We start from the raw sequence: 12,179 nt of genomic DNA on the forward strand, positions 1-12,179 counted from the left end.
TTTTTAAAGTTACTATGATTGCATAAGTAAAATAACTGAAAATATGAAGAGGGTTCATCTGCTGGTGATGACCAATACACATACCAAGTATGAGGTCCCTCGGTCAAAGCGTTCTCAAGTTATTGATCGGAAACCATTTGGTATTCCTACCGACCGACCGACCGACCGACCGACAGACAGACAGACCGACCGACCGACATGTGCAAAACAATATACCCCACTTTTTTCAAAAGGGGGCATAAATATGAAGAGTGAATTTTTCTCTTTCAACATTTTGTGTCCAAAACTTCATGGCAATTTACAATTAAGGGTTTTAAAGAAGAATAAAAACAACAATTTAAGTTTAATAAAAATCTTCATTACAAACAAAACTAATTTGACACTGCAACTTAACACAAACATTTTGTCATAACTTTATTAAAATAAATACTTAACAAGGTCATGAAAACAGATAAAAAAGTAATAAAGAACATAATCAATATGCAAAATAAATAATTGTGGATACTGGTATATATATTATTTATAAAATTATCACAGACTAAGACACAAAAATTAATTTTGATCGATCATATCAATATGACAAGAATTCGTTATATCTGGCTTATTACATTCCGAAAATCAAATATGGGATTATATCATTTTTTTCAGAATTAAAGATAACAATATATTTCACTGATTGGGCACCATAAAGTTATATTTTACTAACGGCTCTGCCATGTGTGAAATATCTACTTATGGTGCACACTAGGACTGGTGAAATATATTGCGATCTTACACTGAAACAAGCAGTTTATCTTTTTGTTTCATGCTTGTAAAGTATATTTAATTGATGCATAATTGGAAAACAGAACACAATATTAGCTAAATGAAATCAATGACTTTTCTTCCCAGCATTGGATAGCGTTTGCATTCGTTTCTTTAAAGTGAAACAAAATAAAATTTCAGAAAATGAAATCATATGGTGATAAACTCACTTTTTTAATGTTATTACCTATCATCATATTTTTAATAAACCACCAAAAAAGATGAAGTATTATATAAGGTACTATCTCTGATGTCAAGAAACAGTATATCAGTTTTAGAAAACTTCAGTATTAGTTAATCAGGGGCCATATTCAATAAGCATCTTAGTGAATATTTTCATCTTAGTGAAAATTTTGTAATTTTTGACAAGAATTATTTTAAATACCCGCTACTTTTCTACAGATTTATTCATATGCATATATTGTTAAGACCATTTTCTTGCTTATTTTCATATTTTTGGTGGATAAACATTGTCCATTTTCTAAAAAAACAAATTAGAAAAAATGACAATTTTTCACTTAGATAAAAATTGTTTCTAAGATGCTTATTGAATACGGCCCCAGACACATTTGTATATTATCTTAGGTAATATAAATTGACTGGTATATATATATATATATATATATATATATATATATATATATATATATATATATATATATATATATACATATATATATTCGACCCCATACCCTGTATGAAATACACAAGTTTATAGACTATAATTATTAGAACATGTTAAAAGCAGTAATATTATTTCTTCATAAATAAATCCGGTACCAATGTTAGTTAGATACAACTTATTCCTTAGATATATACAATTTAAAAAAAATATACTTGCAGCTATTCATTCTTTGATCAAGCGTTAAGCTAAAACACACCAAGCAAGTTCAACCAATTGAAGATTATAAACTGTTCAGTGCACCTTCACCGATACAAAACGTGTATTGATCATTCATTCAGTCGCTTTAAGCAAGTATCCAGATTTTTAAGCTTGCTAGTCTCAAGTTATCACACAATAAACAGCGTTAACATGGATTTCTAAACTGAAATATAATCAAGAGCACCGCAAACGAATGCCAAGTCTCGTCTGTTGTTGTTGTTTTTCAGTTGAAAAGGGGCATAACTCAACTATTATCAAAGCAAGAGTTATGGGCCTTGCTACACACACACATATTCTCTCTGGCCACATGATTATATGTATACTATGTTCATTTATTGATTACATTTAACATTTTTTATAATAATGGCCAAAAGTTAGTTATTTTGCATGCCAACAAGCACAATACTTCGGCTATTTTCTTCAAAAGTCTATGAGCTTATAATCCAATATATGAACAATTATTGATTTGAAAATGAAAACATTGAGATACTTTCTTGTCATAAAAACATCCCAGTTTGCAATTTTAATCTTGAAAGTATTTGTTCAGATAACAGTTGATTTCCTCAAACAAATAGACATAGATCTATTGTATATTGATCTTATTATTTCAGTCTCATAATCTTATGCAAGAATCCAGGTATTTTTGCTTGCTTTTCATATTATCAGTCAAAAATCATTAAAACCCCCAGCTAGCACGGCATTCAAAAACAAGCAGCTCTGTTAATCATATATTAACAGTATATGTTGGTAAATGGCGATTTCAAATTAAAAAGAATGTCGCAGAGGGAATGCCTATGTTTGTTTGTCAATGGTTTATTCGAAGAAAGGGGAATCACTCAACATTTATTTAAGAGTTATGGGCCATGCTGTACTTGCATGTTTTATTTGTTGTAACAAGTGTACCAAGTTTCGTTTAATATCTTCTATAAAAAATTTAGCTGTGGTCTCAACGTCATCAACGACACCAAAGCAATTACAATTATCCTCAACATTTTCTCTTTAAAAAAACAAATGAGATAAAAAAAAAAATCAATAAAAAAGGTGAGCATATTTCATAAAGCATTCTGTTGTCTTAATTATTATAATAAAGACATATTTCAGTCTTGTTTGTTTGAACTGTATATGTATTGCACGGTTTTATAAAAGTCGGCTACTTCCATATGTCAAAGTTAACCAGACTTTTTCTAGCAATATATATAATAATATAACAAAATAACAAAATCAAGTACCGGTAAACAAACGAAACTCAAAATACAAACATAAATTCTAGCACATAAATAGATTTTGGCAAGAAATAAAACTAAAATAGCAAGGCATTGTAGCATTTGTAGAGAAGAAGTCCAGGTCACATTTCGATAGCATCTTACGAAAATTTAAAACATCTTTTCACTTAAGTGTAAAATTTTGAATTGTATATTTCTTATTATATACCAGATTTCTTGAAGAAACTAATGCTTAAAATATTAATTTTCAATATTCTTATTGCAAAATATATGCCAAGAATAACAAATGTTACAAGTGGAATAAGAAAACAGTTATGGAAAAAAGGTACAAGGTTTACTTAAGATATTTCTTTAATACAAACTATGGGCCTCTTACTAAACATTGTGTAAATAAAATATAACAGCTAGGTTTGCTTCATATAACAGTTTACAAGTCTAATCATTATAGGTTTTTTTTTAAATCAACAAAATGATAAAAATAAAATATGATAGAATACAATAATGTAAGAAACAATTAAAAAAAGTTGTCTTCCCTTTTTCTTTCAAGTTTAAATAGAAGATAAGAGATGGAATTATAATGTTTTACATCAATGTTAATGTATCTGTTTGTCCATTCAAGCACACAGCGGCCATCTTGCCAACAAATATATCAGACTTATAATGGATTTTGCGAAAAAATTAATCCAAGTTGCTTTGAGATATACTATCAGAACAAATCATCTAATTGAAAAAGTTAACATGTTTATTTGATTTTTTTGCACCTTCTATAACCCATTCCTTCATAAATATACACACTCCTTTGTCCAAAGCCTCACCGAATCACTCTTTTACCATAAAGTTATATAACAAGGGGAGCTGATGTGGCCATTTCTCTAGAAGGAAAGGGTTAAGTAAAGTATTCAATTGGTTTATATTCATTTATTTTAGCTCGATTGAGACGAAAGCTGATAGTTATAAGACCACTTTCGAGTCCGTTTCCTGGGCGGAAACCAGTACTGTATCCTTTTTGAGAAGCCATGAGAGAGTACCCCTGATGGGGATCGAACCCACAACCTCCTGGGTGAGAGACGGAGACCTATACCACTAGACCTATCTCATTCTTAATTCAATTGGATTTCTTGATCAAATGATATTTTGTCACACGCTCGCGGAGAAGATGGTCCTTGTGTTTTTGGAAATGTATTGTTAGTGAGAAAAGAATTTTAAGCCAAAAAAGGAACCAAAGCATTATTCTTTAGACAACATCATATAATCATCAATTGAATTGAATTGAATCATATTTATACTAGCATTTATAGATCCAATAGAGAGATGAAAATGAGTTTGAACACTGTAGCTTTGAATCATATCTGAAGGGTCCATGTTTCGCTATTTGAATAAAATGGCCGTAGAGCTAACGTCATCGCTTGTCTGTTTTCATTTCAGTCTAACAAGGGGCATTATAAAACTCAATAATGAATTAAAGCCACAGTTACAGGCCTTCGTATTCATGTATGTTTGTCTCTTTTCGCAACATGTGTACAAAAAGTTCTATTTGAAATCTGGAACTGTTTTTGAGTTATGACTGAGGTTAAAAAATTTGAACAACGATGCCAACACCAACGCTATCCAATACTTTGACTGTTTTTCCTTGAAAAACAGATGAGTTAATAGAATGGCACATGATTTATTGCACAAAACCTAAGGATGAATTAAATGAACACGCGGCTATGAGATACGTCAATTTACATCCTTAAGCGATTAACGATAGTTTATGAAACATGTAATAGGAGCCAGCTTATTTTTATACAGAATTTGATGATGTATGTATTGGGAAGTCCTTTCTTTCTAATTCAAGTAACAAACAGCAAATTAACATACAAATAATATACAAAATATCACAACAATTTAAGCTAATATTTTTAACAAAGAGAAGGAAATAGTATTCTTTTAACATATATAATAATTAATGACTCGTATAGATCTATAGCTATTTGGGGGTACACTTTTACAAACTTAATTTTTTAAAAGAGGAATGATCGAAAATCTATTAAACATCATTGAACTAATTATTCAATAATTTCATTGTAAATAAGCTACATTCCTTTATAGTTTATGAAAAAAGTTACACGCATAATATATGAAAACTTAGACTCAGTAATAACATTTGTACACAAAGTGAAAACACTTAAAGCATATACATGTACAACATTTACAAAGTAATTGTTATATTAGGATTCATGATTGAACATTCAAATGTATGTAAATGACGTTCGTCATTCTGCCAAAGTCATGATTCAAGCTGATAAATGTAACACACTGGAATGGTACTGTCAACAAAGAAATGTATTTGAAATAATAAATACTAGAAAAATTGACCGCGCTCATCCATTTCCAATAGTCGAACAAGGGGGGTAACTCTCACATCATTAAAACCAGAGTTATGGGACAAGTTATACATGTGTATATTTTCAACATCAATGCTATGACAATACGTCGGTGTTTTCCCTCGAAAAATCCATGACCTTATAATTACATGTATAACAATTTTGTATGGGCATAAAATGCAGCAAAATGGACAGGCGATGATGTACATGTATGCATTTATTTCAATATCTGATATCAATTCCATTCACACAGTAACGAGTATAATACATAATTCTACGGACAAATCCTTCCGAGCAACAATCACGGATTCATCACAAATAATGACAGATTATCATATATTTTTAAATGAGCATCGCAGTCTTAAGAAAATTTTGAAATTGAAAGTTTAGAACTATTACTACAAGGAAATTGTTAAGGTTTCTCATGTTTGAATTTATCTCTTTTTTCCCTGAAATGGCATAGATATAATTTCATATTATCTTGATAAAATTTTACGAAAAAAATAATTTGTTGTAAATTTTAAATTTGTGTTATCATAGAACATACTTTACACATACATGTAAAATTTATCACAGAAAATGGCAACTTTCATATTTTCTTCCATAATATTACAAGATTACAGTCTGAAATTCAAAATTTGTACTTCTGATTAAGTTTTTATTCGATTTTTTTTTCAACCTTAATCTTCCTACACAATCACTTAAATAAGTTATAATCAAAACGGCACCAAAGTCGTCAATAATCTGAACACTGGTTTGAAACATATTGATGTTTAAACAAAGTTGATTTTGTCTCCTTAAAAAAGAGAGTTTATAAATATTCCAACAACTTTTAGCTATGCTGTAAGTGTAGTAAAATATAGCACCTTAGGTTTCCAAAGATTTTTTCTGAGATAACTATTATAATTGATTAATCTTGGCTTAACTATGATGAAGTTTAAGTTAAAGATGAATCTAAAACAAGAATATTTTTAAAGCTTTAAGGAATGGTGAAATCGCAAGATGGGAGATAACTCCTTCTAAGCTCTGAGTCTGGTCTGTGTCTTGAAGTATTGCTTCACCCATGAAAAGAATTATACAAAGCCAAACTTTCAACCCCTCGCAGAAATAGATATCATGTTCAAAAAAATAAAAATAGCACGACATATTGCACACTAACATGGAATGAATAATATTGTCAACAAAATAGGAAATGGACATAATTTATATAAATAGAACCAGTGTCACATTTACATTATTACATAATACATGAACATTCAATACAGCTACCATCAAAATTTAACACCTCACTTTATAATCACTCTTTTAACAATATTCTTCTTTAAACTAATGTTTAATGAGTTCCACTATACCAGACCTGCACTTGTTTTTTCCTCCTTAGAAACACAATAATTATATAACATAATATCTCATATGCCCCGCCGACTTGTTATTCTCTGCACGCGAACTGTTTACATTAATTATAGTTAAATGCATTACATTAAACTCAATGCCACTAGAAACAAGAGTTCATATGTGTTGAAGCATGGGACTTTCAGCACAGAGTCGGAAGCCTCGATTTGGAAAATTTAGCGATCTATCAGGGCCAAAAATGCTTTTTTGTAATATCAATTTATGGTATAATTTTCATATATTCTCTCTCTACACTTTAAACCATTTGAATAATTCAAAATTGATGTGGGGTTGCCATAAAAAAATCAAAATAATTGTAGAAAGGGTAATTTAAAAAAAAAAACTTTGGTAAAAAAATCCTGTATTGCAAATCATGGATTGCCACAAATGCAACATTAAGCATATATACAATGACCAGCAAAGTCTTTTATTGGAATAATTCATAAAAGCGTCTCTTTCATCACAACTACGAATTTCATTTATCTACAAATAGAAGAAAAACAACACTGTAATACTTAATACTTATCCTCACAAAACACGAAAAAAGGTTTTTAGTTTTCGAGCTATTTTGAAATGATGAATAGATCCTTAATATCATATTCATACTCCGCTTGTAACCTCCCACAAGAATCATACATTTAATTATATTTGATAGCTGAAATATCATAATTGTAATTCACATAAGAGAAAAAAACAATATCTTGCTCCAGCAGAGTCTTATATCTCGTGGGAAAAATCAATCACTTAATTCATCCTCATGGAAAAATCATCACTTAATCAATGTCTCATGCGAAAACTCAACCACTTAATGAATGTTTCATGGTAAATATCAATCACTTAAATCATATCATCTCATGGGAAAATCAATCACTAAATTTATTTGTGAAAAATCAATCACTAAGTCAATATGTCATGCGAAAACTCAACCACTTAATGAATGTCTCATGGCAAATATCAGTCACTTAACTCAATATATCCCATGGGAAAATCAATCAATGTCTTAAAAGATATATCAATCACTTATTCCATGTCTCAATATGAAACAACAAAAGCATGATAAAACACTAGCACGAATGTAGCACACTAAAATGACTATGGTTTCACGTGGTCTGAGGTCTGTGTGTTTAGTGACCAGATATTCATACATGTACTTCTACGATGATAAACATGAATATGTGACTACATGTATATCGATATCACAATATCAACTTTGAACTATACTTAAGCAAAAAATAATATCCTGTAAATACATTTTGAAATATTTAGTGACACAAGCCAAATGATTGGCTGGTAGAAGTCTCGTCGGAGCACAATTTTTATGAACTGGAGGAACTTGGGGTTATAACCTCCAACTTGATGAACGCCTACTGTGTTTTGTATGGCAAAGTTGACAGAGTCTAATTCATTTAAAATAAAGGGAAAGCACTCATGTATTTGATCTTTTAATCTTCAGAGTCAAGGACTTCATGATTAAATTGGAACCTGTTTCCTTCTGGATAATTTTGATCTGAAAAATAACATACATCATTTTTGACAAAAGCTACAATCAAGTACTCTTTTTAGATATCTTGCTTGAAATAAGAGCACGTTAAATTGACAATAGAAATTCTCCATACCTAATCTGTCCAGCTAGTAGAGGGTTTATAGCGTAGAGCCAATCATGGAACTCTTTGTCGTCAGGTGTCTGGAGAAGGAAACCTCGGAAACGCGTCAACACTGAGAACGTGTTCCGCGCCTGGGAATGACAGGTGAAATGTAGGCATTGAGCCATATGTAATGAATTTCAAAGATCAGAATATAAATATATAATTTTGTATGTAAATAAAGGATCCTCTAAGGTGAGACAACATTACTGTAAATGGGATATCCTAAGGAGAGACTTCATATAATTGTGTATGACCAAAGGCGAGACTTCTCATAATTGTGTTTGACCAAAGGCGAGACTTCTCATAATTGTGTTTGACCAAGGCGAGACTTCTCATAATTGTGTTTGACCAAAGGCGAGACTTCTCATAATTGTGTATGACCAAAGGCGAGACTTCTCATAATTGTGTTTGACCAAAGGCGAGACTTCTCATAATTGTGTTTGACCAAAGGTGAGACTTCTCATAATTGTGTATGACCAAAGGTGAAACTTCTCATAATTGTGTATGACCAAAGGCGAGACTTCTCATAATTGTGTATGACCATAGGCGAAGCTTCTCATAATTGTGTTTGACCAAAGGCGCGACTTCTCATAATTGTGTATGACCAAAGGCGAGACTTCTCATAATTGTGTTTGACCAAAGGTGAGACTTCTCATAATTGTGTTTGAGCTACTTAAAAGCTGCACTCTCACAAATTCGCCATTTTGACAACTTTTTTATTTTTTGTTTTGGAATGAGCCAATTTTTGTGTTAATATCTGCAAACTAGTGATAAAAGACTACTGACAAAAGATCAGATCGCAGATTTTCATATTTCCATCTAAAAATTAATGAAAAATGCATAAAACATAAATTTTTGAACACAAATATAAAAATCTGCGATATAATTTTTTGTCAGCAGTCTTATATGACTGGTTTCCATGCATGTTCGCATACATTGGCTCATTCCAAGAAAAAACAAGAGGCACATCAGTGCCTGTGCTCCACTGGCCAAAAGGTTCAAGCAAAGACCACCTTACTGATTATCAAAATATATTTATACAAGCAGCATTCAACACGCATCCACTTAGTCCTGCATAAGACCATCTTTTTTTCACTTCTGATGTGATGTCGGGTCTTTTGCCACTCGCGACACGTTGTCGCTGTTTAAGATATAAGTTTTTCCTTTAAACTATAAATATCGACCCAAAATAATGCTTAAAAGTTAAACAATTAATAAACATTTAATCTGAATAGATTATGAAGCAAATATCTAACCTGAACAAGAACTGACGAGATAGAATCGACTTGGTGTTTCACTTACACTTTTCGGCCATTTAAGTTACTAAAAATAGCTGTTTCATAAACTTTCAAAATGTCACTTAAACGAAAATTAATGTTCAGTCTATATATACTTTCCTATGTATAAATGTAAGGTTTTTAAATTGATCTTTTTGTGAGAACTTTATGCTTATATGTTTACTCATAAATTATTATTGTTTAAAAATTATTTAAAGATGCTATACGTGAAAAATTAAGACATTATTTTTTTTCTATTAAAGGGAGGTAATTCAGTAGTAAAATGTAATCAAAGCTATTAAAGCATGGCATTTCTTTTCTAACCATGTTGATATTATTACAGTCTATTCAAGCAAGATGCCTTTTGGTTTTACATAGTACCCATAGGTTCTGAAAAACAAGGAGCACTATTCCCAACAGAAGGATGTCACTCCCTATCACTGCATGAGCATCATAATAAAGAAATGTTTACTCAAACTGCAAGCTGCTCAATTGAAATAGGTATTTACCTCAAGCATACAATTTTATAATGTGGCAAAATAGTCGGACTACTAGATTGTCATTTGGACTAGTAAAATATGCCATTATGCTAGTCCAACTGGCTAGTAGGTTAAAATGTTTTTCGTGAAGACTGCGGACGAGAAGTCCTTAAAGGTTTTTCTATTTTTAACTCTCGCAGCCATGTTGTGCAGCGGACCGGAACCATTTGGGCAATTTTGGTTAAAGGGCATCCCGATGAACATTTATGTAAAGTTTCATCAAAATCTGATAATCGGTTTCTGAGAAGATGTAGTTTAACGTTTTTTTCTATTCTTAGCTCTGGTGCCCATGTTGTGCAGCAGACCAGAACTGTTTGGGCTATTTTGGTTAAGGACTACCCAAGTAACATTTCTGTCAAGTTTCATTGCAATACGATCATCGGTTTCTGAGGAGAAGTCGTTTAAAGGTTTTTCTATTTTTACCTCTGGGGGCCATCTTGTGCAGTGGACCAAAACCATTGAAGCAAATTTGATAAAGGACCATCCAAGGAACATTTCTGTTAAGTTTCATCAAAATCTGATCATCGGTTTCTGAGAAGATGTTCTTTAAAGGTTTTTCTATTTTTTTGCCCTGGCAGCCATGTTGTGCAGCGGACCGGAACCATTTGAGCAATTTTGGTTAAGGACCACCCAAGGAACAATTCTGTCAAGTTTCATCAAAATCTGCCTATCCGTTTCAGAGGAGATGTCGTTTAAAGATTTTGCTATTTTTAGCTGTGGCGGCCATATTGTGCAATGGACCAGAACCATTTGAGCAATTTTAATAAAGGACCACCCAAGGAACATTACTGTCAAGTTTCATCAAAATCTGCCGAACCTTTTCAGAGGAGATGTCGTTTAAAGATTTTGCTATTTTTAGCTCTGGCGGCCATATTGTGCAATGGACCGGAACCATTTGAGCAATTTTGGTAAAGGACCACCAAAGGAACATTCCTGTGAAGTTTTGTCAAAATCCGCTTATCAGTTTCAGAGGAGATGTCGTTTAAAGTAGAGACTGTAGATCCTAAATTTCACATTATTGTGCATGCGATGGTTGTTCATCCTTAATTTCATATAATTGAAATACCAAGGCAGGACTTTACATTACTGTGTGCAGGCAACCTTAAGGCAAGAGAGATTTCACATAATTGTGTAAGGTGAGACTGTCTTGGATATCACACTATTGGAATTTATTAAGGCGAGACTTCACATAACTATGTAAGAAATCCCTAGAGGAGAGTCTTCACATAACTGTGTATGGGCAACCTTAAGGCGAGACTTCACATAACTGGGTATGGGATACCTTAAGGAGAGACTTAATATAACTGTGTATGGGCTACCTAAAGGCGAGACTTCACATAACTGTGTATGGGATACCTAAAGGCGAGACTTCACATAACTGGGTATGGGATACCTTAAAGAGAGACTTAACATAACTGTGTATGGGCTTCCTAAAGGCCAGACTTCACATAACTGTGTATGGAATATACCTTAAGGAGAGACTGTTGATCCTCGCTGTATTCTATCTGTGCCGTAGTCAGGTTTATCACTCCCCGCTCCATCGGATCTTTCTCAGTGTTGTAAATGAACACAAACGGGCGACGCACAACCTGAATGGATAAATAAGGGGAGAGATAAAATAAAGGTCATAGCATTATTTATCACCGAACTAAATTTTCTGACTGGAACCAAAATATAGTTCAACCAATGAAAATCCACCTTTAATCAGAGCAGTCTACTCGACACTTGTTACAATACAATGCAACACATGTGTCTGTTGATTTTTTTCACACCATTAGTTGATAATCTAACAAGAGATGTTTGTCAAACATTATGCCCCCCCTGAGCGCCATGTTGTCAGGATTATATGGACAATTGAATGAAATATGCATGGACCGAAATGACAGCTGATTTGTTGCTGTTTTAAGATTATGACCATTAAAGTGTGAGGATGAAGTGTGTTATGACCGTCATGACCTTTGACTCTATGAACTCAAAATCCAGAGTCATCAGCTGGTCACCAGAAACCTAAATGTCAAGTTTGAGGGCCATGGGTGCAGGCATTGTCAA

The 12,179-nt window shown here is 32.3% G+C and overlaps 1 protein-coding gene across 3 annotated transcripts in view; it reads right to left on the reverse strand.

The window, feature by feature from the left end:
• Positions 1 to 1,475: 1,475 nt before the first annotated feature.
• The window catches only part of LOC128246433 (kinesin-like protein unc-104), a 111,461-nt gene continuing 100,757 nt past the window's right edge, over positions 1,476 to 12,179 (reverse strand). For all 3 annotated transcript variants that reach the window (XM_052964627.1, XM_052964628.1, XM_052964626.1), the window contains 3 exons: positions 11,600 to 11,719; positions 8,285 to 8,403; positions 1,476 to 8,175 (listed from right to left, as the gene is read on the reverse strand). In XM_052964627.1, the coding sequence (XP_052820587.1) occupies positions 8,139 to 8,175; positions 8,285 to 8,403; positions 11,600 to 11,719 (276 nt within the window). In that variant the 3' untranslated portion in view covers positions 1,476 to 8,138. The remainder of the gene's footprint in view (positions 8,176 to 8,284; positions 8,404 to 11,599; positions 11,720 to 12,179) is intronic.

This window comes from Mya arenaria, chromosome 9 (genome assembly GCF_026914265.1).
Source record: "Mya arenaria isolate MELC-2E11 chromosome 9, ASM2691426v1".
NCBI lineage: Eukaryota > Metazoa > Mollusca > Bivalvia > Myida > Myidae > Mya > Mya arenaria.